Genomic DNA, 27,833 nt, shown 5'->3' with positions numbered 1-27,833 from the left:
ATTGTAGTTCGCTGGGCTAAGCTTAGCCCTTTCGGAGAGGCCCTTCCCGGGCGGGGAACCACAACTCCCAGAAGGCAACGCGGCTGGCATTGTTCAGCCTGTGGCGCTGAGAGCTGGCAGGGTGGCGGCAGGTTTGTAAAGGATGCACAGGAGTGGAGTCGGTCCTGTCAGGGAGGGAAGTTTTGCAGAGCGGCGAAGGGGCGGCTGGTATGCGTTGTTATTGTTGTTATGCTTGTGTGCATGTGGGAGGGAGGAAACTTGGGGCTTCATGGCGAAAGATGGAACTGCTCCTGAGGGGAAGTCTCAGTTCTTTGCTATTCAGGGCCTCTTATTCGGCGTTTAAAGAGCACTTTGTCATGCCTGCCCGTGGCTTTTGTGTGGCTTTTGTGTGGCGTTTCTCCTCTCCTTCCCTGAAACTGCAAAATTAACCCAGTTTGGCACCACTTAACTGCCACAGCTCAATGCTATGGAAGCCTGGGGTGCGTCTACACCAGGCCTGGGCAAACTTCGGCCCTCCGGGTATTTTGGACTTCAACTCCCACAATTCCTAACAGCCGGGAGTTGTGGTTTTACAAGGTCTTTAGTCTTCTCTGTCAAAAAGTGCTGGTGCCTCACCAAACTGTTGCTGCTGTTGTTAATAATAATAATAATAATAATAATAATAATAATAATAATAATAATAATAATAATAATATCCCGCATTCCTCGCCAAATTGTTGTTGTCAATAATAATAATAATAATAATATCTTGCATTCCTCACCAAATTATTGTTGTTGTCAGTAATAATAATGATAATATCCTGCATTCCTCACCAAATTGTTGTTGTCAATAATAATAATATCTTGCATTCCTCACCAAATTGTTATTGTTGTCAATCATAATAATATCTTGCATTCCTCACCAAATTGTTGTTGTTGTCAGTAATAATAATAATAATATCCCACATTCCTCACCAAATTGTTGTTGTTGTCTATAATAAGACTCAGAGCAGCTTCCAAATTGGGAATAATTCAATGTCATATAACATAAATATACAAATATAGTATACACATACATTAAAATCAGTAAAAATTAAAAAAATAATAACATACCAGTACATTAAAATCAACTGTTAAGACCACACAAGATCTGAAATCATAACCCAGGAGCCATTCCAGTCGTGTTAGCATTGCTTCATAGCTGCCTATTGCACAGACTGCTCTCCAAAAGCTTGGTCCCATGGCCAGGTTTTTAATTTCTTCCTAAAGATCAGGACGGAGGGAGCTGATCTAATTTCACTGGAAAGAGAGTTCCACAGCCAAGGGGCCACCACTGAGAAGGCCCTGTCTCTCGTCCCCACCAACCGCACCTGCAAAGGAGGTGGGACCGAGAGCAGGGACTCCCCAGATGATCTTAAACTCCGAGGTGGTTCATAGAGGAAGATACATTCGGACAGGTAGGCTGGGCTAAGGCTTTATAGGCACTTCTAACTGGCAAATCTCATAATTCTGTGGTTGCTTTATTCTTTTTGTGGAAGTAGAAAGATGGAAATCTTTAAGGAACATAGGATGCTGCTTACTTTTTTTCTAGTGGAATTTACCTGATGTGTGAGATAATTGTTGGGTTTTGTCACATCTGTTTTTTAAATCTGTGGCAATGAAATATTAGTATGCTGTACCTATTTGAGTGTTGGAATAGCTTCTTAAACTTTTTCCACTCATGTCTGGAAGATTTTACACAACCCTAGATATGTAAAACAGGTAAAAAAAAACCCCAAACATTTTCTGATAATAATTTGCTATGCTAGTCTCTGGTTTCACTTCAGATCGTATACATTTTTCACTAAACAGGCTGATTTTCCTTTCTGTGGAGCACAGCTGAAACATTTTCTGCAGAGTCCATGCAACACATTGTTGCCAACAGATTTGTGTTAACGGGTGGTGTTTCGGAAACCTTTTACTGCTGCTATTTTCTGTGACTCCAACACTGAGCTAAAGGGACCCCATTTGGGGTCAGGACCCACACATTAAGAAGCCCTAGACTAGAGCATTGGGAGAATCCCTGCTCAGCCTCTGGGTGACTTTGGACATCACACTCTTTTGGCCTCAGAGGGCAACCCCCTTTGAAAAAAATCTTCCAAGAAAACCGCATGCTAGGTTTGTCTTAGGTAAAAGTTTTTCCCTGACATTAAGTCTAGTTGTGTCCAGCTCTGGGGGTTGCTGCTCATCTCCATTTCTAAGCTGAAGAGCTGGCGTTGTCCACTGACACCTCCAAGATCATGTGGCCACATGACTGCATGGAGCGGTACCTATTGATCTACTCACATTTGCATGATTTCAAACTGCTAGGTTGGCAGAAGCTTGGGCTAACATCGGGAACTCACCCCACTCCCTGGATTCGAACCACTGAACTTTCGGTCAGCAAGTTCAGCAGCTCAGCAGTTTAAACTGCTCCACCACGGAGAGCTTATATCAGAAATACAGTGTTCCCTCATTTATTGCGGGGGCTAGGTTCCAGGACCACCCACAGTAAGTGAAAATCCGTGAAGTAGGGACGCTATATTTATTTTAATATTTATACATTATTTTAGTAGTTATACACTATTTTAAGTCTTTATCAACCAACTGTGTGTGTGTTGATAAATCGCCGCCTCCTCCTCCCGTTGCCACTTGGGCTCCCTTTCTCTCCCTTTGGCTTTTCCTTCCTCCCTTCATTAGGCTGTAAATTGTAATTTTTTATTATTTATAATAGTCTTTTAGAGGTTATTGAAAAACCACGAAATAGCGAATCTGCGAAAAGTGAACTGCGAAGTAGCGAGGGAACACTGTATCACTGTATCTCAGAAATGACTTTAAGGCTTATAGGAATCAAAATTAAGGAATCAGAATTGTTACTTCTATATCAGTCCTAAAAGACCTTTGTTATCCAAAAAAAAGATGGATTGTGTGTATTAAACCTGATAATTTTGTTTAATTGCCCAGGACCTGAAATCTCTATTTTTGCCACCTGTACAAATGACTGAGGATTAGATTATAATCATCATTTTTGAGATGGCAACCTCTGCAGATCTGAATTGGGAAGAGAACTTGGCCGCACACTGGATGTCTGATGCTTCCCGTGCTGGAGTCATACTAAATCCTATGTTCCCCAATATGAAAATCACCAGAGCAAACAGTTTTGAAAATGCCCCATTAAGTCTTGGAGTGCATTCACTCTACAGTTCAAGGAGCTCTTCTCTGAGTGAAGACTCTTTGCACAAAGGGCAAGCCTTCAGACTTACTAATCCTTGTGAGGAAATGTTGGATGGACCCAACATTTTATTTCCAAATTCTTTGGCTAAGCAAGACCATGTGGCTATGGTTCAGGAAGCTCCAGCCACACTGTTAGCTTCGCAAACTGACCCTGAATGTGATGAATTTGAAGATATTGGTGAAAACCATTGCTCTGATCAACTTCTTCAAAAGCTTGAGCAGGTAAACCCTAGTCTTACTAAGTGTACATGTGTCAGAATTAGAGTGTTAAGACTTAATAGTTATGGCTAGTTGACACTTTATAAAAAAATAACCTATTATTTTTAATATACCTAGGGAATTTGATAGATGCACTGAAGAAATTTACAAGAGAAATCTTTGTCAAACAATTTAGTTGTTTGACAAAGCTGGTTGGATGAGAGTGCCCAAAATAACATTTTGTCTATTTTAATTTGAGCTCCCTGTATTTCCACAGTTAAAGTTGTTTACTTGTTAAACTTCAGTTTCAGTGAATATTTTCACCTTGAAATATATTCTGATTTTACTGTAAAGTTTTTCTTTTTCTTATTTTATTATGCTGATTATTTTAAATGTACGTTTCTAAGAATATGCTTGGCTTCTAATGCTCATAAAGCTCAAAGGAGTGCAGCAGCACAAGCAAGAGCAACTGAGAAGGCAACAAATGGATCAAATTCAGAAACTAATGGAGGAGCAACAGAAACTACTTTCTAGAGTCTCTGGGCAGCAAACACACTCTGGTAAGTGAGGTACACCTTTAAAAATGTTCATTGCCATTAAGATAAGCAGAGAGCTCTAGTCTGCAAATTTGCTCCATTTAATAATTATTTCATCAGAAATGTGTAAATCAGTCCTAAAATTACTTGTTGGAAGCGGCTTTCTGTATTTCAGTCTTCCAACATATCTCTTATTTATAGGAATATTGTACTTATACATAGCCAGCCTTTAGAACAGAAGTAGGTTGGCTAACCTAAAAGTACCTTTTCTAAGTTTTACTTACTTAGGCGATCCCTCTTTGTCAGAGTATGATAGCCTTTCAAGTGTAGTGTCTTGGCAGTGGGTATGTAGATGACTGTGGAGCCTTATTCTTGAACCGCATGTTCTTCCACAGTGAGGACATCGGTTTCCAGGTAGAAGGCGGTCCCGATCAGGGTTGGCTTAATGTGCCTTCCTCTTGGCATGTTTCTCCCTTTCGCTCTCCATTCATGCCTCTTCAAATTCCACAGAACTGCTGATCACAGCTGACTTCCAGCTAGAGTGCTCAAGGGCCAGGGCTTCCCAGTTCTTGGTGTCTATGCCACAGTTTTTAAGTTTAGCTGTAAGCCCACCTTTAAATCTATTTCCTGTCCACCAACATTTCTTTTTCCATTCTTGAGTTGGGAGTATAATAACTACTTTGGGAGACGGCGATTGGGCATTTGGACGTGGACAATCCAGATAAGTTGATGGCGCAGAAGCATCGCTTCAGTGATGGTGGTCTTTGCTTCTTCATATACGCTGACATTTGTCTGCCTGTCTTCCCAAGAGATTTGCAGGATTTTTCAGAGGCAATGCTGATGGAATCGTTCCAGAAGTTGAGTGGGACGTCTATAGACCTACAGGCCTATAACAGGGTTGGGAGGACAATAGCTTTATAAACAGACTAGCTGTGCCCGGCCACGCGTTGCTGTGGCGAAGTCTGGTGGTATGGGAAATAAAGTATTGAGGAATTGGTGGTAGTTAAGGTCAAGGGTAAAGGTTTTCCCCAGACATTAAGTCCAGTCGTGTCTTACTCTGGAGATTGGTGCTCATCTCCATTTCTAAGCCGAAGAGCCGGCGTCGTCCATAGACTCCTCCAAGGTCATGTGGGATGACTACATGGAGCGGCGTTACCTTCCCGCCGGAGCAGTACCTATTGATGCACTAACATTTGCATGTTTTCGAACTTCTGGGTTGGCAGAAGCTGGGGCTAACAGTGGGGGCTCTCTCCGCTCCCCCAATTCAAACCTGTGGCCTTTCGGTCCAGAAGTTCAGCAGCTCAGCGCTTTAACACGCTGCGCCATCAGGGGATATTATTTCCTAAAGGTTGTAAATATACAATATTTCTGATTGGTTTTTTTTGTCTGTTGGAGGCAAGTATGAATGCTGCAATTAGGAAAAATGATTAGGATGTAATGGCCTTGCAGCTTTAAAGCCTGGCTGTTTCCTCCCTGAGTTAATTTTTTGTTGGGAGGTGTTAGCTGGCCCTGATTGTTTCCTGTCTGGAATTCCCTTGTTTTCAGAGTGGTGTTGTTTGCGATATTTTATGTGCTTCTACTGTCTGTGGCCCTGAGAAAACAGAGGATTTTCCAGACTTTGATGATGGGAATACTTTGTTGGGAGGTGTTAGCTGGCCCTGATTGTTTCCTGTCTGGAATTCCCTTGTTTTCAGAGTGGTGTTGTTTGCGATATTTTACGTGCTTCTACTGTCTGTGGCCCTGAGAAAACAGGATTTGCCAGACTTTGATGATGGGAATACTTTGTTGGGAGGTGTTAGCTGGCCCTGATTGTTTCCTGTGTGGATTTCCCCTGTTTATTTACTGTCCTGGTTTTAGAGATTATATTGTTCTGCATTATTCTATCCCAGTAATTATTTCATATTAAAGAAGAATCTCACTTATCCAACATTCGCTTATACAATGTTCTGGATTATCCAACGCAGTCTGCCTTTTCATAATCAATGTTTTTGTAGTCAGTGTTTTAAATTCATTGTGATATTTTAGTGGTAAATTTGTAAATACAGTACAGTAGAGTCTTACTTATCCAACATAAACGGGCCGGCAGAACGTTGGATAAGCGAATATGTTGGATAATGAGGAATTAAGGATAACCCTATTAAACATCAAATTAAGTTATGATTTTACAAATTAAGCACCAAAACATCATGTTAGACAACAAATTTGTCAGAAAAAGTAGTTCAGTACACAGTAATGCTATATAGTAATTACTGTATTTATGAATTTAGCACCAAAATATCACGATATATTGAAAGCATTGACTACAAAAATGCGTTGGATAATCCAGAACGTTGGATAAGCGAGTGCTGGATAAGTGAGACTCTACTGTAAATACTACATAGCATTACTGCGCATGGAACTACTTTTTCTGTCAAATTTGTTGTATAATATGATGTTTTGGTGCTTAATTTGTATAACGATTACCTAATTTGATGTTTAATTGGCTTTTCCTGAATCCCTTCTTATTATCCAACATATTCACTTATCCTGCCGGCCTGTTTACGTTGGATAAGTGAGACTCTACTGTATATTTCTAATCTTATATTATCTGCTCAGAACTGGATTATATGAGGCTCCTTCTTCACAGCTGTATAAAATGCACACTGAAGTGGATTATATGGTAGTGTGGAGTCAAGATAATCCAGTGCAAAGCAGATAATATAAGATTATAAATGGGTTATATAGCTGTGTGGAAGGGCCTTGAGTCTACACTGCCATATAATCCAGTGCAAATTAGATAATCTGTGGAAGAAGTCTAAGTGAGGCCTAAATCTGCCTGTCCCCTAACTGAAACCTGGCTGTCCCATGGTTGCTAGGCAACCAAGTGGGCAGAGATTAGCCCTCTAAACTGGCAGCAATTGGATAAAAAAAATTATTGCTCTCCCTCTAATTAGGACTTTATTTTTCTTTTCTTTTTGTTGTATCAACCTTGAGGTGTGGATGATGGGTTGTGTTGTCAAATTTTGAGGTTGGGGGGCCTGTACTTTTGTTGTTTTGTGAATTGCCGTGATGCCATCACTCTTTTATATATATAGATGTTTCAATCCTCAAATTCTGCTTTATTTGGAAAAATGCTGCACTTGCAGATCAGTGTTGTATTTCAGTGCCGATGTTGATTTTTGTGGAGAGGTGGCTGCCAAGGTAGCAGAAATGGTCAACATTTTCTAATGTTATACAATTAAACTGTATTGTGGAGGGATTAGTTGGTAACTGCTGAAAGAGCACTTTGGTTTTCTTGATGTGCAATGAGGGGCCGAGCTTCTTGTATGATTCTGCTTTATCAGTCAGTCGCAACTTAAGCAGATCTATTTTAAAAAGGGGATATGATATGATGACAACACTTAGCTTGGCTATTAGGAAATTGCTCCCTTACCCAAACTTGAAATAAACAAAGCAAGAGAAGATATTTAATGAATATACTAGAACCTCGCCCACAATCATTTCAATTATTCTTTTTCATTTTTTTTCTTGATTACAGTTTTAAGAATACCATAAAATGCAGAATGCTTAGAGGTGGGGAAAAGTGTTTGCCTTCGGCTGTTTCTTCCCCCATAGGTAGAATACTGATAACTTGTGTCATGGTTTTGTGTTTAAACTACAAGGTTTTACTGTAACAGAAGATGGGATGAATCAAAGATATGTTCAACCAACTCATTTATTCCCTGTGCCATATCTTCCATCACGTTGCCATGATGACAGTGCTCACCTGGACAGTGTTTCTTGTATTTCTTCTCCCACTGAACGAAGGGATTCTCTTGAGAAACTCAAAAATGGCCAAGCATTGAAAGGAAGTCTGTCTGAAAAAGACATGCCTTTCAAAGCACAGGATGGAATAGAAAGTGAAGACAGAAGTGACCTAACAGGTAAGATGTGCATTTAATTTAACAAAGAACATCTATATTATTGAATGCCAACCTATCTTATAGAGATGTTGTAAGGATTCTTTTAAATGCAGGAATACAGAAACAACAAAAATTGGTTGTTTTCCTCTTCCAGTGAGAGTTCAGCCATTATCATCATCATCATCATCATCATCATTATTATGAGAAAACACTGAAAACATATTGTTGAAGTTCTGGAAGGTAGCTTTAACACTAAGTGCTATCATAGGGCAGAGCTTGGAACAGTCACTTTTTCAACTATCAACTTTTAGATTGCCATATCTAAACGCCACTGGTAACTATTATATTTGGAATGAAGAGGAGGGTGGGTTGAAACTGAAAGAATTGGTGCCTTTTCTACGATTATTTAGTAAGTTTATGGCTGATTTCTGACACTCTTCCTGGCTTCACAGACTTAGTTGCATCACAGTGTTACACTCAGTGTACAGGTAAAGTACAGATTTTTAGGCTACCGTTACATGATGTAGCATACTGTATTTTAGCAGCCAGTGGATCTCCTAGGGAGAATTTTAGTCTCCGCTTAAATAAATTGAGTAATACTTTGATTTGTTGATATTATTTTTACTCCCCCTTATATCTATTCACTAGCTGTGCCCTGCCACGCGTTGCTGTGGCCCATTGGAATTGCACTGAATAACTCCGGTTTTTGGAGTTTTTTAGGCCCTGTGGAGGTTCGTGACGTGATATTTTGTGGTTTCAACCTCGAGGCGTGGATGATGGATTGTGTTGTGAAATTTCGAGGTTGGGGGGTGTTTAGTTTTGTTGTTTTGCTCGGTGCCAGGATTCCATCACTCTTTTATATATATAGATTCTTGTGTTTTTTAATTATTTATTTGTTGCTTGCATGTATATATGTATATGTATGTATATATGTATGTATGTGTATATATTGGTGTCGCATTTGCATCATTTTGTTGAAATAAAATTTAGTAAACATGATTAAAATTTATTTTAAAAATAATTTCAGTAATGATAGATTTGCAAAGGGGGAAAAGATGGCTAGTTCTTTTACCTGGAAAATGTTGTCTTTAAAGATACTTGATAATGGCAATATATTCCAAACGAATGACTAAAATTCTCTTGTGATTTTAAAATGTGATGCCTTTGTTTTTCCTACCTACACAATTTTTCAATTTCTAGTCCTGAAGTTGAGTTAATTATTAATTTAAAATGTATTGAAGTTAAATGTAAATGTACACTGTGATATTTATTGTGACTATATAGGGTTAAAAGAGTCAGTTCTAATTAAAGCAAATGTGTTCCTTCTGAACACTGTGCATAATGCCCCAATTAACTATAAACATAAGACAACAGGTTAACGCCAGTATTGATGAGGTAACCCCCCCCCCCCCCCCAAAGTTAGCCAGGTGCAATCAACATAATCATTCCATAAATCTTATGATAGTGGCCTTTTTTGAAAGCACAGTGAAACTCAAGGAAATGCCTAGAATGAGATGTTTATGTAATTCAAGGATCCTTTTCTGTGGGGTGTTAGGAGGGGTAAGATTATTAGGTACAGAATAACGACAATGATAGAAAAGAAAATCCAGACAAAAAGACAAATGAAAACTCACTCTTTCTTGGCCTCTTGATGGATAAGATAAATAATGAATGTTTGTTAAACTATTGGGCTAATGAAAAAGCAGACTACATTGATTGACCAGATAAGATAAGAGGACCTCAGCCACAAAAAGACCTACATCAAAGAGATAGAAATAAATAAATAAATAATAACAACAATACTTTATTTTTATCACTTTGGCCAAGCTTCCATTTTCTGTTTATTTTGCAGGAGAAAATAATTGGTCTCCTGAGCAAAATAGTTTGGCATGTGGAGATGGTGATGTTAGTTGTGAATGGAAAGCTTATACAGAATCCTCCAAACGTCTGGCTGCGGGCAAGTGTTCAGGCAGTCTTAATGCAGAGGAAAGGTAAGGGTTTTTGTTTTGCAAGTGAACCATGATACTACTCCTACATTTACATTTACGTATAAACACACACATATGTATCATAGAATCATGGAGTTGGAAGAGATCTCATGGGCCATCCAGTCCAATCCCCTGCCAAGAAACAGGAAAATTACATATAAAGCATTCCCAACAGATGGCCATCCAGCTTCTGTTTAAAAGCCTCCAAAGAAGGAGCCTGAACCACATATTGATGTTTAGCAACTAACAATCAGTAATGTTAGAGAGAAATTTTCTTCCTCTCTCATTGTGCTAAGACCTGGAAAAGGACCTTCTCAGCTGTTGCACCCCATTGTGGAATGGCTTCCCCTTGAAGATGTGATTGGCACTAGTGTTGATTTTGTTTTAGCATTAAGTGAACATTTGGCTTTTTATTATGTTTTTGGGTTTTAATTTATTGTTGCATGTGTACAACAACTAAAATAAAAGAAACTTAGTTGTAATATTTTATGCTGTTATCATAGTTAAACTTAATATCATGTTTAGTACATTTATATGTTTAAACTTGTTGTTTTAATCTAAAACGTTGTTGTTATTATTTTCATAGAATCATAGAATAGTAGAGTTGGAAGAGACCTCAGGGCCATCCAGTCCAACCCCTGCTAAGAAGCAGGAAATTGCATTCAAAGCACCCCCGACAGATGGCCATCCAGCCTCTGCTTAAAAGCCTCCAAAGAAGGAGCCTCCACCACGCCCCGGGGGAGAGAGTTCCACTGCCGAACAGCTCTCACAGTCAGGAAGTTCTTCCTGATGTTCAGGTGGAATCTCCTTTCCTGTAGTTTGAAGCCATTGTTCTGCGTCCTAGTCTGCAGGGCAGCAGAAAACAAGCTTGCTCCCTCCTCCCTATGACTTCCCTTCACGTATTTGTACATGGCTATCATGTCTCCTCTCAGCCTTCTCTTCTGCAGGCTAAACATGCCCAGCTCTTTAAGCCGCTCCTCATAGGGCTTGTTCTCCAGACCCTTAATCATTTTAGTCGCCCTCCTCTGGACGCTTTCCAGCTTGTCAACATCTCCCTTCAACTGCGGTGCCCAAAATTGGACACAGTATTCCAGGTGTGGTCTGACCAAGGCAGAATAGAGGGGGAGCATGACTTCCCTGGATCTAGATGCTATTCCCCTATTGATGCAGGCCAGAATCCCGTTGGCTTTTTTAGCTGCCCCATCACATTGTTGGCTCATGTTTAACTTGTTGTCCACGAGGACTCCAAGGTCTTTTTTGCACACACTGCTGTCAAGCCAGGCGTCCCCCATTCTGTATCTTTGCATTCCATTTTTTTCTGCCGAAGTGAAGTATCTTGCATTTGTCCCTGTTGAACTTCATTTTGTTAGTTTCGGCCCATCTCTCTAGTCTGTCAAGATCGTTTTGAATTCTGCTCCTGTCTTCTGGAGTGTTAGCTATCCCTCCCAGTTTGGTGTCGTCTACAAACTTGATGATCGTGCCTTCTAACCCTTCGTCTAAGTCGTTAATAAAGATGTTGAACAGAACCGGGCCCAGGACGGAGCCCTGCAGCACTCCACTTGTCACTTCTTTCCATGATGAAGACGATGCATTGGTGATCACCCTTTGGGTTTGTTCGCTTAGCCAATTACAGATCCACCTAACCGTAGTTTTGTAGAGCCCACATTTTACTAGTTTGTTTGCCAGAAGGTCGTGGGGGACTTTGTCGAAGGCCTTACTGAAATCCAGGTATGCTACATCCACGGCATTCCCTATATCGACCCAACTCGTAACTCTATCGAAAAAAGAGATCAGATTAGTCTGGCATGACTTGTTTTTGGTAAATCCATGTTGACTATTAGCAATGACCGCATTTGTTTCTAAGTGTTCGCAGACCACTTCCTTAATGATCTTTTCCAGAATCTTGTCTGGTATCGATGTGAGGCTGACCGGACGGTAATTGTTTGGGTCGTTCTTTTTCCCCTTCTTGAAGATAGGGACCACATTCGCCCTCCTCCAATCTGCTGGGACTTCTCCCGTTCTCCAAGAACTCTCAAAGATAATTGCCAGTGGTTCTGAAATAACTTCCGCTAGTTCCTTCAGTACTCTTGGATGTAGTTGATCTGGCCCTGGCGACTTGAATTCGTTTAGAGCAGCCAGGTGTTCCTGGACAACTTGTTTGCCTATTTGGGGTTGGATTTCCCCCAATCCTTCGTCCATTCCATGTTGCTGAGGTTGAAGATGGCTTTCTTTTTCTGAGAAGACCGAGGCAAAGAAGGTGTTAAGCAGTTCTGCCTTTTCCCTATCCCCTGTCGCCATCACCCCATCTTCTCCTTGCAGTGGCCCTATCGCCTCCTTTTTCTTCCTTTTTCTACCAACGTAAGCAAAAAAGCCTTTTTTGTTGTTTTTTATGTCCCTGGCAAGCCTGAGCTCATTTTGCGCTTTAGCCTTGCGAACCTTTTCCCTACAGGTGTTGGCTATACGTTTGAATTCTTCTTTGGTGATTTCTCCCCTTTTCCACTTCTTGTGCATGTCACTTTTGAGTTTTAGCTCAGTTAGAAGTTCTTTGGACATCCATTCTGGCTTCTTTGCACTTGTCTTATTTTTCTTCTTTGTTGGCACTGTTTGCATTTGCACCTTGAGTATTTCACTTTTGAAAAACTCCCATCCCTCCTTAACTCCCTTGTTTTTTAATATTGGCGTCCATGGAATGCCGCTCAGTAATTCCTTCATTTTTTGGAAGTCAGCTCTCTTAAAGTCCAGAATGCGTGTTTGACTTGTCTTAGTTTCAGCATTCCTTTGTATTGCAAACTGCAAGAGCACATGGTCACTTGCCCCTAAGGATCCAACCACTTCAACTGTATTGATCAGGCCTTCCACATTTGTTAAGATTAGATCAAGAGTTGCTGATCCCCTTGTTGCCTCTTCTACCTTCTGGACCATAAAATTGTCTGCAAAGCAAGTGAGGAATTTGTTGGACTTTGTACTCTTGGCTGAGTTTGTTTTCCAGCAGATATCGGGATAATTGAAATTGCCCATGACTACTATATCTCTTCTTTGTGCCTGTTTGGTCAGCTGTTGACAGAAGGCTTCATCAAGTCCTTCATCCTGACTCGGAGGTCTGTAGTAGACACCCATGACAAGATCTTTTTGAGTCCCGGTTCCCTTGATTCTTATCCAGATGCTTTCAAGCTGGTTTCCCGGATTAGTCTTGCATTTCTTCTGCAACGTAACTGTTTTTGACATATAAAGCTACTCCCCCTCCTCTTCCCTTTGTTCTATTTCTGTGAAAGAGGTTATAGCCCTCAATGGTTAAATTCCAGTGATGGGAGTCATCCCACCAAGTTTCAGTGATGCCTATGACATCGTATGTGTGGTGCTGTGCTAAGAGTTGGAGTTCGTCTTGCTTATTTCCCATGCTCTGAGCATTAGTGTAAAGACATGTAAGCCCCTGTGACCTCCCCTCGAGCTGTTTATTTGGGATTATTGTGCTCTCTGTACTTGGTCCTTGCTGTGTTTGTGCAGCCCTACATTTAGCCTTTTGGCGGTTACCTGTGGTCGTGGGTAATATAGTGTTCGCCAGGCTGTTGTTCCCCTCCCCCAGTGGATCTAGTTTAAAGTGCGCCTGATGAGGTTTGTGAGTCTGTGTGCAATTTTATATATGTATGTATTATTTGTGCCCTGCTTTTCGCTCAAGACTGAGAATTTATCTTAAATTTTTGATTGTTCTGAAATCCCATTATAAAGGTGAGACATGAAAGAATATTAGATTAGTTAGTGGAAGAAATTAGGTTCTGTTTAGGGGAAAGCATTCCTCTGAAGAAGCAGTGCTGGGAAATGGCAGGAGCAGAGGGCTATTGCTGCTATCTTTTGTTGTGTTGTGTGCTTGCCATTGCCATCTGATTGACCATTGTGGAAAACAGGATAGCGAACTAGATAGGTTTACAACTGCTATGAATCTATACTAAGCATGGGCAAACATTTTTGCCTTGGGGTCACATTGTGGGCCTGATCGAGAGGGTCGGGAGGGAGAGGGCCTGTGAGAGGGTGGGGCAGGGAGGGGGCAGAGCAGGGCCTGGGTCATCCTCAGGTTGTCCTCGTGGCATAAAGATGGGGCTGCTCACCCCATCCTTATGCCAGGAGGAAAATGAGACATGCAGCAACTGCCCCAATCCTCCTCCCTAATCTTTGGGATGTCCTTTTGACATTATGCTGGGAGGAGGATGAGACAGGTGACAGCCAAGAGCGTTTTGGAGGGCTCTTGGACACTGCGTGCCTTCCTCGGGCCATCCTCTCGGCATAAGGATGGTGCCGCTTGCAAGACATGCTGTGGCTGAGAGTGCTCCAGAGGGCTCTCAGCTGCTGCGTGCCTTCCTCCCCTGTCCTTTCTGTATAAGGATGCGACTGGCCACCATGTCCTTATGCTGAGAAGATAGGGAAAATTGGGAGGGCCTGATGTAAGTGCCCAGGGGGCCGCATCTGGCCCCCGGGCCTTAGTTTGCCCATGCCTGATCTATATTATAAGAAGGTAAAATGTGATCATATAAGTTGGACAGGTAAAATATTATATTTAGACAAAATAAGCAAATGAGTCCTAGGAATTTGAAGCCAATTTGACAATTAAACCTGTATCTCTTGTAACAGGCCTCTTCTTGCCACTATCGAAGAGAGAAAACAGACATTTGAAGAATTTCTGGAAGAACAGATACAACTGGAAGAGCAGAGACTCAGCCAAAAGGGAAATGTAGAGGTTAGTAATTATAGCTACTAGTTGCACAGTTATTAAAATTTGCCAAATTTATAATGTAAAGATACATCCCTGTTTAATTTTCCTCTCATTCTTGCAGAGTCAAAACTATAGTAGTAAATATGGGATTCTTAAAGAGTGTTTTGATGGAATATATTATTAATATAAGGAAAATCAAGCACATGTATGTGTGTGTGTGTGCATGTATAAAAAGTCTAATATAGTGTTTGGTTTTTTTTAGGATACTAGCAAAACAACTTTCCAGAAACCAGTTGCAAAACATCCTTTTCTAAAGCGAGGGGAAGGTTTAAGTAGGTTTACTAATGCCAAGTCCAGAGTAGCTAAACAAAAGGAAAGCAAAGTAAGTCTTCATCCAGATATTTCTGAAGTCAGCAATTCAGTTAAAGCGAACAAGCTACAGCTTCATCGGAAAACTGCACCTTCAAATAAAGACCAGGTTTCTGACAATGTTGTGCCTAAAGAAGGCTGTCAGAATGCTAAAATGAAGAAGGGTTTTACTGCTCGAAAAAGAACAGTGTTTAGGAAAGGTATCCCTTTATCTGCAAGAGAAAACCCCAATGAAAGGAAACCTGGTGAACTGAGAAAGTCTATCAGATCACAAATAAACGATGAAAATAATAAAGAAAACGTAACGGCCCCTGTGGCATTAAATGAAATTGACATTTTACCCGGTGAAAAACCCGAGCATCCTTTGAAACCAGCCAGATGTCTCACAGATGCCTTTGAAGAAGGACCTGATTTCTCTTTTGAACTTTCTTTCCAAAGGAAGTTGGAAAACTGGGACACTGAGAAGGAAAAAGAAAAAAACGAATTGGATGAATTTTTGTTTCTGGAGCAGGCTGCGGATGAAATCTCTTTTGCTAGCAATTCCTCGCTTATCGTACGGATTTTGGATCAGGGCCAGCACATTTCCACAGGGCACAGACTGTCTTCCACTCCTGTCAAATCCAGGCCCGAGCAAATGCATGTGCTGGATATTACAGCTGTGAATAGCAGAAATGGAGAATGGTATGTTTCCCAAGATAACAATGAAAGAACTAGGGCCACAGTTGTAGGCTGCCAGTCCCACGAATCACTGAAGAATCATCAAAATAAATTTGACAGCAAAATATCTCAGGCTTTTCCCACTGAGGGATTTCAAGATTTTAGAAATCCAAGTTGGGACGATGAAGATGGATCTGACAGCAGCAGTGATAAGACCTCTGAATCTGAGGAGGAATTTGAGACTACCATAAAGCCTGTGAGTGAGAGACCTAAAAACTTAGCTTTGAAATATAGTAGTGATTATAAGATTCCTGAACTTTCTGAGTATGAAGGAAAAGCTAAAGACCCAAACAAAGAAGCTAGCCCTGATTTACAGGGAAAAAATCCTTGTAGCTGCCCAGCTAATGAGATAAGCAAAGATCCCATATCTGAAAATATTTGCTGTGGAAATAGCAATGACGTTGAGTTTGGTGATGAAACAACATGGTCTGACTTCGAAGAACATGGGAATCAGTGTAATGAATTAGAAAACAGTGGCCTGGTTATCAAAGTGCCTCTGCCTTCCAATGGCTCTGCCAAAAATGAGTTGATGTTCCCAGATAAAGTGATAAAGAGGAAGGTTGCCATGGTGAAGAAAGGGGAAGAGGTACCTCACCAAAATTTGACTGATGATGGTGAGGTGACTGCACCTCCCACAACAGACCTGATGCTGAAGCTCTTTCCTGCTCTGAAGCCCAAGCAGAAAGTGGATGCACCGCAGAAACATGATGCCAAACCCAACACATCTCAGGAAGAATCGGGGGGTAAGAAAGAACTGAGCATTGTGTAGGATTGTCTGCCCAATAATGCACAGCTGCATGAGCCTTGAAAGGTTCTCTTTGTTGTATTCTTGGAAGAGAATATCAGAATGATATGTACATAGTTTTGCCTTTCATATGTTATGCCTGAGGTCAGTCCTATTGGCATTGTGATGAATGCTGTCTAGTGATAGGACAGATGCTTTACATTCAATCACTGACTGGATGTACACTGCCATACAATGCAGTTTAGCTGTGTTGAACTGCATTGTATGAGTCTACACTGACCATTTAATACAGATTCAAACTGCATTATATGGCAGTGAAAATCTAGCCCCTCCAGCCATAGGTAGTCAAGAAGGATCAAGTAGCAGCTGATGGAACTCAATTCCTTCATATCCTTAGATATTGAGGCAGCTCAGGGTAAACCGGGCCAGATGCACACATTGCCTGATTTAATGCAAGCCATGTTGCTATGCCTTATGTTTATCCCTGTTGTAGAAAGCCTAGTCCACAGCATCTTTGTATTGCTGTTTTCAAACTGGACAGACAACATCTGAAATGTAGAGTTCTTTCCTACTTATTTATGGTACTTCTGGGATCTAATGACTTGAGAAATTGTTTGGGGAGCTTACTGAGTGGAAAGCACTCTCTGCTTCTGAAACAGAGTTCTTATCTATAGAGTCTGACAACAAAAGGAATGGGGCAGACGGCCTATCCTTTTTTGTTCCCCACCCCCTCTATACATTTGTAAAAGATGCATCTACACCAACCATTTAATGCAGATCATCTAATGCACCATTTAGTGCTAGCTGAAAACTGGTGGCAAACACCCAGGAAAACACATGAAAGAAAGTCCTTAATGCGCATAAGAGCTTTTATGTAATAACCATTGGGCCTCAAAATGGTTACAGGATTTTGTATGCACAGAAAAACCACTTTCTTCAGTACCAGTTTGAAACTGCATCAAATGGTCAGTGTAGATGGCGCCATAGAAGACTTGAAAAGGGGTGAAAGGCACAGAAAGGACCCCAGGTTTTTCTTTAGCTATGAATATATTCATTCATTAGATCACAAGAAATTGTTCTAAACCATAACCCCAAACAGAAATCACAACTGGATTATCTATATACAGAGATTAAAAGACATGTTAATGTGTCCTGGGAATATGGGGTTTTAAAATTTCCCACTTTCCCCAAAAATGAGAATTTGATATTGTCTTACAAAAAAATTAAAAAGCTTTAAAAACAGACACACACTGCTTTGTTTCCTTTATAGCTGGAGAATAAAGGCTTTAAATGAAAAGTATTCTTATAACTTCTGTCCATACATTTTTACATATAATGTTTCTATGTAGCTAAGCCTAATTAATTTATCTCAGTTCTACACTGATTCATCAGTATCTCTTTTCCACTTTGGTTATATAACTGGTTTCAAAACCTACAAACCTACAAAGTAGGTGGGAGATTGAGAGAATGATTACATGATACATATAATATATGTCTAAGCATACATTTTATAGTTCTTTTTTCCCACTAGCAGATTCTGCTCGTTCTCAGATCTTGAAAGATAAACTTGTTCAACTGGAAACGGAAATTGAAAGATTTAGGGTAGAAAATGCCTCACTCACAAAGCTTCGAGAAGAGCGTGAAAATGCTATGGTAAATCTCAGGTAAATTTTTCAGAATATTATGTCGGGCTTCTGCTCCCTAATTTGAATGTATCTTGAATAGGCCTGCACAGGTTAAACAATCTCGTCTATGTAAAAGTAATGTTATTGGTATGTGAGCTTCATTCATTTATACAACCTGAATCTAGAGAGATTTGTATATAAAGCATTAAAGATGCAGAAGGAATAGTTTCATAGAAGCACAAAGTGATAATTCACATATTTTGTTAGGTGATTTACAGTTAAAAGAATTATATTGTGGTTTCAAGTGGCTCTTTTGTTTTTACGTGAAATGTGTCTACACTACCTATATTCTGAAATATTCAAGATGGTTGGCCACAACCCATTAAAAGCCAAATCAAACCTAGCAGCAAAACCAGGGGCAGGGTGGGGGCTAGTTTTTACAGTCTGCTTTTGCATCTTGTTGATTTGCTGTATTCAACTATTTCAGGAAAGAAATTGCAGACTTTGAACAACAGAAAGTGAAAGAACTAGCTCAAATAGAAGATTTTAAAAAAGAAGAAGTACGAAAATTGCAAAAAGAACGTAAAGTCTTTGAGAAATATGCACAGGCAGCTAGAGCCATTCCCGATAAAAAAGAACGTGATGAAATTCAGGTATGAATAGAAAGAAAGAACTTATTTGGCTTTCTCTACTGGGAAAACATTTTCACAGGAACAAATCAAGCAAGTTATTGTATCCAAGGTAGATAATATGTTTTGCATAGCTAGCTCATGCTGTAAAATGAACAGAGTTATGCTATCATATTCAAAGCTTCTGTATTTGTAGTCACTCAGTGAGATCTTTTGGGCAGCTGCTGTATCCAGTTTTGATCTATGGTCTTGCTTGCTTGTCTCTCAGTAGATTGTAACAGAAATGTTCAGCAATGGAGTAACTGGCACACACCAGGGATTCGCATTCCTCTCCATAAGTCTGTGATACAGTTCGTCTGTGGATGCTTGTGGTTTTGATTCAGCCATTATGCATTTGGACCAGGGTAGGATACATAGATCTGCCATCAAGTATTTAGGGAATGATGAGACAGGCTGCTGGGGATGGTGAGAGCGGGATTTGTGTGTGTGTGTGTGCAGCTGTACAGGGTTTAAATGTAGCTTTGATTGTATTTTTATGCTTCACTAAAGAAAATATTTAATCATATTTTTATATTCATACTAGCTTAAGTGCCTGGCCATGCCAGGGTTGATGGAGGTAGCAACCTTCTCAAGCCTCCTTTATTTGTTGTTTGTTTTATAATGTGTTGGTTTATTTCCTGAAGTGTATGTCTTCTTTGGTTTGCAGTTTCCTTAGCTCTATATATTTAAAGCAGTGGGAAGGGTTGCAGACCACGTGACTGGCTTAGTGTCTGTTTAGAATTTTCAGATTTTAAAAGGATGAGTTAGAAATGACCATTGAGGCTTGAGTCTTTTTGAGTACAGAAGCCAGTGTTAGAAGTTGAGGCTTGAGTTTTCTTGGAAGTAGACTGTTATAAAAGGGAGCTATACAGAGCAATAGTTTTGAAGAAACTTAAAGATTATAAGTTAAAGATACAAACTGAAACATATTAAAGCTTAACCTAATAAGAAATGTACCTATATTTTAAATACACGAAGCTACGTATGAGTAAAACAAACATGTTACTTTAAAAGAAGTCTACTTGAATCTTTGTCTTCTGAAACCATTGCATAGAAACTAAGTATTTACGTGCCGAGTGATCTTCCATTACCCAATAAACTAAAGGAACACCTCTGAAACTCTGCTCCCCAATAGCTTATGATCCTAACAGTTCATAATTCCCATTAGGTTGTGATCCCAACAGGTTATAATCAATTATCCTAATTGGGGTTATGTCTTTTCTAGTGCTATTTATTAGAAATAATCATTGTTTGTTTTTGGATTTTATAAATGGTCCAATCAAGAAATGCATAGGGATGTTGGCAAACTACAACTCCCATCATCATCTGTCAATGTCCCCAAACTGCACCAGGATGTAAAGTTGGTTATGATGGGTTTACGTGCCAATTTTGGTCCAGATCCATAATTTGTTGGGGTCACAGTGCTCTTTGATTTTGGATGAACAATCCTCCTGTCCAAAACCCCACCAGTACTTAAAGTTGGTCATGTATGTGTGCCAAGTTTAGTCCAGATCCATTGTTGATGAGGCTCACAATGCTCTCTGACTGTGGGAGCCAACTTGGAAAATGCATATCAATGGATAGATAGAGATACATACATACCTTTAGTCTCAATGTTGGGAGAAAGGCGGCATAAAATAAAGTAAGTAAATAAATAGGATCCTGTGCTTGACATGAATAGCGGAGCACATCCAAAGAGGGTAGACCCTTCTTCCCACTGCAGCTCATTTGCCCCAAAAACTTGTTTTTGAGAGAACCACTGGAGTCACCTTTTGAGCAGCTCAGGTGTGTCAACTTCATACTTAGTGCATCATCCCTCTTAAACATATGAATTAATATTTAAGAAACAAGCTGAGGTCCTAAATCTAGCTCTGCACATGCAGTGCCATGTCTTCCCACCATTTGGCAATTGAAGTCCCTGCTGTTGTCACTTACTGGTTGGAAGAACAGGTAGGCAGTCCAGACCATAGGGAAGCAGGTGGCCTCAGCTTGGTTAATTGGAGGAAAAATGACGGTACACTCTCAAATGGAGTTCACCCACCGTTTCCTTGCCATGGGAGCCCAGAACAGCTAGATCCTTATAGTTTATCGTTTACCAGTAAGAGACATCAGCAGGGACCCTTCCCAGGGCTTGACAGCAGCCAAGCAGTGGGGCGCTTTTGAACAGAGCCCAATAAAAAAAGAGGCTTTCACATTCTAAGTCATTAACATGATATAGTAGACTTAGTTCCTTGTAAAGATTTTTTATTAGCAGCTCTAACAGCCTTGTTTTATTTCTGCTTTGTACAATCTGGAATCAGTTGTCCCCGTTATTTACCTTAAGGTAAGAAATAAGAGTACTGTAAAATGAGCATACTGATACTTGTTGGGAGGTGAGGAGTATGCTCTGCGCTTCTTGATAGAGAATAGTTTTAATCCTGACATAGCTGTTTTTCCCCCTCAGTGTCTTTTACTTTTGTGCTTTCATGAAATGTAGCAGAAAGTGATTGATTTTGTATATGAATCTATTAAGGCGTTGAAACAGCAAATGGCAACCCTGCAGGGAGACCTAAAAAGAAGAGAAGCAAAATGGTCAACAACCCACATGCGTCTCAGAGACCAGATAGAGGCCTTAACCAAGGAAAATCTGCAGCTCCGGGAAGAGATCAAAATCATGGAAAGATGTCGTTTGGAGGCTTGGAAGAGAAAAGAAGCTTCTGCAAACAAGAAGAAAACAGATAGTAGTTACGCAAAGAGAGCAGAATCTATTGTAAGTTGTCTTTGATGTACGATAGTGCATGTTGTGAGTGATTCACATTGTGTGTCGATACAAATTGCAGTATTTAGGGTAACAGTAAGAGTAGAGAGATCTACATTGAGATCCTTACACATCATCTATCCTTCATTCTAACCTACACATTAGGGATTTTATGACCATGTACTCTCAGTCTGTTTTCTGGTAAAGAAATGGGATATAAATACTATTTTTCATGTCTCTTGATTCTACAAAAATACCATATATTCAGCTTACTGAGAAGTTGAAGCTTGCCTCTAGAAATGGATATAATGAAAGCAATCTAGCATCTTAATTTTGTTAGGGTCAAAGCTGACTAATATTCAAGTACTCTTGGCTGTTTCAACAAGTTGTTTTTGGTTGACAGATGCTTTTGAGTTGCCTCTTGGTTCTTTTAGTAGTTTAATTTTGCATTAAAAGGGATGAATGCACATACAACTGTCAGATGAAGTCTTAGAGAACAAATCTAGAAGGATGATTTTTTTCAAGTGTAAAGTCCTGATTGACAAGCTGCCTCAGTTCCTAAAGTTTTCATTAAAGATATATTATTGTAGCTTCTTTAGAATAATCATGTGCCAGTGTGTAAGGATAGATAAGCTAAATATGAGTGGATTATCATGATTATTAATTCTGGCAATGTTTTAGATTTTGAATGGTGTCAGTTTTGAAAGGTGGCAGAATTATGGTAAAAACAATATTTTAGGGCAAAAGATTACAAGTATTTTAAAAACCTTCTTACTAGGCTGTTTTGATTTTTTTTAGCACTCCTCAGCTATACTGCAAAAAAGTCAGACGTTTTCATCAGCTCATCAAACAGAAAAGAACAGTAAGATGAATGGCAAATGTGATCCTCCGTCAGAAGGTAAAAATACATTATTTCTCTCTAAACAAGTATTTTAATGTCTTAAGGTGGTATTTTGTGAGATCGTTAGTGTCTTAATTTTCTTATTTTTTCCATTTCATTTCCAACCACTTTTATCCCTATACATACAATCCCTACTACCTGTACAGATACCATAATTTAACTTCTCCCTCTTGATTCCATTCCTCCAAATCAAAGTCATGAACTTTATCCTTGTCAATCACCATACAAAGCAGTTATCTTCAAAATAATTGTGTTTTTAATACAGTATATAAATCACAAACTTCAATACTCATTTTCCCAAAATCGCTCTTGATGCGAAGGAGGTTTAAGTCCATTATTGCCTCAAATAACAGAAGCAATGCATTTCTTCCAAGCCTCAATAAATCTTGATTATTTTCTCTTTTATGTCAAGTTTTTGTTATTCAAGTCTTTATACAGTTCTGGTTTTTTAGAGTATCTTGCAAACCTTATTATGATGTCTCTAAAGTAGTCATTATGAGTTCTGCTGGTCCTATAAATTCTTTCATTGTCCTCTTCAGTGAGAAGAAAACCAGGCTGTTACTTCTTTAAAACATACCAAAAATATTTCAGAGGCTATTTGGATTTTCCTCCTCAAAGAAATTATGAATATTTAAACAAAATTTGTTTTTTGGATCTTCAAGTTTATGTCGTAATCCTCATTTTGTTCTGCAAACTCTTTTGTTCATCCTTCATGTTTTAGGCACAGATTTAACACTTTAGCTCCAACAGGGCTGTTTTACTTGTATCATTCTTATATGCATTGAGTTTCTCCAGCTCTTTTTTAATGACCTTATCTCCTTAGCAAGATCAGCTTGGAATTCTTATTGTAGTTGCTAGAAATAGTTAATTTTTTGTAAATTCCCTTTATCCCTTTTATTGCCTCTTGCAGTTTTACTTTCTCCAGAGGCCATCTTATCTTCCATCACTTTGCTTGGTAGGGTTCCCTTCATCCTCTTATTTTTCTTCATCTACCTGAAAGTTTGATAATTTATTGTGCCTTGGCATCTTTCCTTTTTTGCTAGCAAATTTTTTATCCAAGAACAGGATAAAAAATCTATTCATTTTAAACATCATGTTGGTCTACCATTTCTATTACCAACAGACTGTTACTGAGTTAGGTAGGTTAGCATGAATGTTACTGATAATTATTTGTTGGGGGGCTCATAGTAATTTGACTGGAAAATGAATGGGAATGCATAGTAACCTATTGGAGCCCATGTCCTAGGAAAGGTTTTAATTCCATCTTCTGTTTTGCTTACACTAAAATAGAAAAAACATTTGCAAAACCTAAACCATCAGCTGTACATAAGGATGGCTCTTCAGACAATTCAGTTAAGCCTTTTGAAGATTCTTCCAGGAACTTTATGGTAGTAAGTAAAGTAAGAGAATTTTGTCTTTTCAGTTTGGGAGAGAGGGGCTTAGTATATCTGATAACCAAAACTGATAAAGGGGAGTACTACAGTTTTCCCCTGACAGAAATCTTCCCCAAGCTGTTTTGGACTATAGCTCCCATGGCCACTAATAGCCATTTTTAAGCTTGGCCTCATGGGAATTCACTGGAATTCACCATATGCGTGATGGCTGAGAGAAAACGTTATTCATTCTAAATTAAAAGAATGCTAGGCATTAAGGTTTCTATTCCTACACTGTAGCTCCATGTTTTAGTACCCTGCACATTGTGAATTAAGATTTTATTTCCTATGTACCTTAGATCCAAATAATTCAGCTGAATATTGCTTTATTTCTCCACAATAGATTCTAAATTTTAGTTCAAGTATGATTTTTTTTAAAAAATATGTCTTTTTGTCAGATTGTAGCATTAATAATTAACAAAATTACACCCGTACTGTTTTTGCCCCCCCCCCCCCCCAATAGGTTTAGGGCAAGATGTCAATTGGCATACAAGTTAGCATGGCTTTTAAGGCAGCCATTTTTATGTTGTTCTTCAGAATTCTTATTAGGGATACTGAGTAAAAGGCAGACTGTAACCAACATCCATCGGAGGCAACCTGAGCACCACTGATCTGTTTTGCATGTATTTCAGTGCTGTTTATGTGGCTACAAAAGAGGCCCTGCTAAAGGTGTCCCAGTATATTCTGCATCACAGTGGGATGGATCAAGGCTTAATTTTGCATTCCCACTGAAAACAATGTGAGAGGCTAACGGGTCTTTTGCTAAGGTCATTGAATCTATTCAAATCATGGTTATGTCTGGATTCAACGCAGTGTGCATATGGACATAACATTATTGCAGATGTAGTGAGTCTGAGGATCACCACAGTACTGCATGTTTTTTTAACATTTTCATTGACAAATTAGTTTTGTGCAGAACTGTGCAGATAATGTGGTCATCTAGTGTCCATTGGGATTTTAAGGGATTACTTCCTATTTCAGAATTTACCTGCCAGTGGTATAGTTGACTCGGCATCAATAGTCACGCCTGATACTTCAGATGGTGAACACAGAATAGTAGAGGGTGAAGCAACACATCCTGATGGAAAGGTAACATGTTATCTCTGAAGTTTACAGAACCATAGTACTTAGGAATAATATAGTACAGGTAGTACCTTGGTTACAAACAAGATAGGTTCTTTGGGTTTGTTCTTAAGTTGAATTTGTATGTAAATTAGATACTTTAAAAAATGTAACTCCAGCTATTTAAAAAAAAATTGGATAGCTGTGTTCACCTCACTTTCTGTCCCTATGATTGGATTTTGAAAATTTTGGGTTGCTGTGGAATTAAGGATTGGTGAAAAAGCTTCACTGGAGACACCTTTTCCCCAAAACTCTTCCAGGAATGCATCTCCTTTCCTAGGGGCATATTTCCTCACTTCCTGTTGTCCCCCCCCCTTTTTAACTAGGAGTCATACGTTAGTTGGATGTTTGTAACTTGGGGACTGTCTGTACAATGTAAGTGGTTGTCTTTCCTCATCTCCACTGGTGAGTCTAACTATGCAGGATTTAGTTTAAAACATATACTGTTAAGTCATCTAATGCCAAAGTCAAGAGGTGTCATAAGTCTCAACAATATTATCTTTTCATATTAGCTCAGTCTGTTTACCTGTATTTCTTCTTGTTCAACTCTTAAATTTTTTATCATATTTTAATATGGGCATTGTTATTTGGAAACAAGCAAATCAGACATTTTGAAGCAGGTGATAGTGCAAAAAAATAAATAAACCAGACCATGCTTCATTATGTCACTATACTTACAGCAAGTGTCCAAATGAACACTGAATTTGTGTAACTTTCCTCATTGCATGTGGAGACCTTAATGTAAAATGGATGTCATGCTCAGTGGGTTTTTATAGACAACCAAACAAATTTCCATCTGCTTCAAAATAGCAAGTTGTGAAATTTCTATCCATCTTTTCTTTGTTCTCAGGCTAGATTTTATCTTAGCTTGCTCAATCCTCATGAAGGTATCAATTGTATCAATTCAGATTTTCCAGTACATCAAACTATCAATTTCATCTGCAGTCTAAGTATGAAACGCACATTCATTTTGCTTAATTTTTTTAGGTTGAAAAGCTTTTGAAAAATGGATCCCACCTTATTATTTTCCCTAATGGCACACGGAAAGAAGTGAGCTATGATGGAAAGATTACAACTGTGAGCTTTTTTAATGGGGATATAAAACAAATCTTGGAAGATCAGAGAGTGGTATGTATCTAGCAATCTGTGTGTCATCATAGACAGCCAAGATGATCTACTAATATCATTTTTATGAACATTTATTCATAGGTATACTATTATGCAGATGCCAAAACGACCCATACCACATACCCTACAGGTTTAGAAGTTCTCCATTTCTCCAATGGACAGATAGGTAAATTGAATAGTGTTGTTTTCCTCTTCTGTAAACATATAGTTCAGGCAAGGTCAAACTTGGGCCCTCCAGGTGTTTTGGACTTCAACTCCCACAAGTGCTAACAGCCTACAGGACTTGTGGGAGTTGAAGTCCAAAACATCTGGAGGACTGACGTTTGCCCATGCCTGTCTAAGTAGGGTGACAGCAAGCCTGGGAATAAACAAATCCACAAAGTTTCAATCCATGAATGTGGAGTGACTACTGTACATTTAAGAACTATGATGAAAAAAGTGAAGCGTATGAACATTCTGACATGCAGTATGATCATGATTGCAGAAAAGCATTTTCCAGATGGAAGGAAAGAGATTGTATTCCCCGATCAAACCATTAAAAATGTATTCACGGATGGACGAGAAGTAAACATTTTTCCTGATGGCACCATCGTCCACATACAACAGTAAGTTTATTTTGATAAAACCCATTGCTATGTAGGAGAATTTGTAGATCTCATTTAAAATATTTTTGGGGAAAAGACTGTTGCTAGAGAGTGATGTCAAGTACTATAGATATATACTCATGTACCCGGTTTCCCCGAAAATAAGACATCCCCTGAAAGTAAGACCTAGTAGAGGTTTTGCTGAATTGCTAAATATAAGGCCTCCCCTGTAAGTACGACCTAGCAAAGTTTTTGATTTGAAGCATGCTTGCCAAACATAACACCAGAGCATGCAGGATTGGTAAATGTACATATCATAGAGTATTGTACATGGAAATAATGGTAGTAACAAGACATTCTTGAAAGGATTCATAGTTTGTCTGGTTATGCTGGTTTGTGATGACAACTACTGTACTCCATATAATAAATGTTCTTTTTTTTGTTCAACAATAAATGTGAATTATTCTTCATGGAAAAATAAGGCATCCTCTGAAAATAAGACCTAGCACATCTTTGGGAGCAATCTACTCAATATTGCTGTGTAATTTAGCTGTAGATTAAAAATCACACTGAAATTTATTTTTAAAAGTTACTTATGTTTTTTTAGGGATGGAAGTAGAATGATAGAATTCAATAATGGGCAGCAAGAAATGCACACAGCCCATTTCAAGAGACGTGAATATCCTGATGGAACCATCAAGACAGTTTATGTGGACGGACGTCAAGAGACTCAATATGCTTCAGGTCGAGTAAGAGTTAAAGATAAGGATGGCAATGTTATTATGGACACTCTCCCATAAATGTATGTTCTGTCTTGTCTGTTTTCTTTTTAGCTTTTCTAAACACTACCCTAATCTCACTTGTAAAAATTATTTGTATATAAGAGTAAAACTGTGTTGTCAATAAATTTTGAAACAACTGCTATTGTACTCTAATATGTGGGCTTTGGCAAATTACCTGTCACTAGTACACCTAGTTCATATGCCTCACAGCGAACCAAAAATTTACTATGAAGCCTCAGCAGCATCTTCAATCTCAGCAGAGGAGCACTGCAGAACAGCTTCCACCAGTTATCAGGAGCCGTGGTGGCGCAATGGTTTAAACCCATGTGCCGGCTGAACTGCGGTTCGAATTAGCGAGACGGGATGAGCTCCCGTCTGTCAGTTCCAGCTTACCATGCTTCCCCAGCCTACCACAGGATGGTAACATATCTGGGCATCCTCTGGGCAATGTCTTTGTAGACGGCCAATTCTCTCACACCAGAA

The 27,833-nt window shown here is 39.3% G+C and overlaps 1 protein-coding gene across 5 annotated transcripts; it reads left to right on the top strand.

Annotated features, from left to right (window-relative positions):
• Positions 1-27,487, top strand: cenpj (centromere protein J). Of its 5 annotated transcripts, none has more exons than XM_008107970.3 (17): positions 1-131; positions 2,962-3,453; positions 3,866-3,989; positions 7,607-7,867; positions 9,699-9,837; positions 14,458-14,563; positions 14,802-16,368; positions 17,902-18,034; positions 18,483-18,648; positions 21,176-21,412; positions 22,199-22,298; positions 23,592-23,701; positions 24,716-24,823; positions 25,844-25,984; positions 26,066-26,150; positions 26,469-26,589; positions 27,176-27,487. In XM_008107970.3, the coding sequence occupies exons 2-17, from the start codon at positions 3,031-3,033 to the stop codon at positions 27,366-27,368; spliced, it is 4,014 nt and encodes a 1,337-aa protein (XP_008106177.2). In that variant the 5' UTR covers positions 1-131; positions 2,962-3,030; the 3' UTR covers positions 27,369-27,487. The 5 variants fall into 5 exon arrangements, with proteins under 5 accessions (XP_008106177.2, XP_008106178.2, XP_008106179.2 ...); XM_008107971.3 differs by having other exon boundaries at positions 61-207; positions 17,905-18,034; XM_008107972.3 differs by having other exon boundaries at positions 61-207; positions 23,592-23,692.
• The last annotated feature ends 346 nt before the right edge of the window (positions 27,488-27,833 follow it).

The sequence above is a fragment of the Anolis carolinensis genome, chromosome 3 (assembly GCF_035594765.1).
Source record: "Anolis carolinensis isolate JA03-04 chromosome 3, rAnoCar3.1.pri, whole genome shotgun sequence".
Taxonomy (NCBI): domain Eukaryota; kingdom Metazoa; phylum Chordata; class Lepidosauria; order Squamata; family Dactyloidae; genus Anolis; species Anolis carolinensis.
Note: the sequence above shows the minus strand (reverse complement) of the source record. Positions and strands in the feature narration are given on the sequence as shown.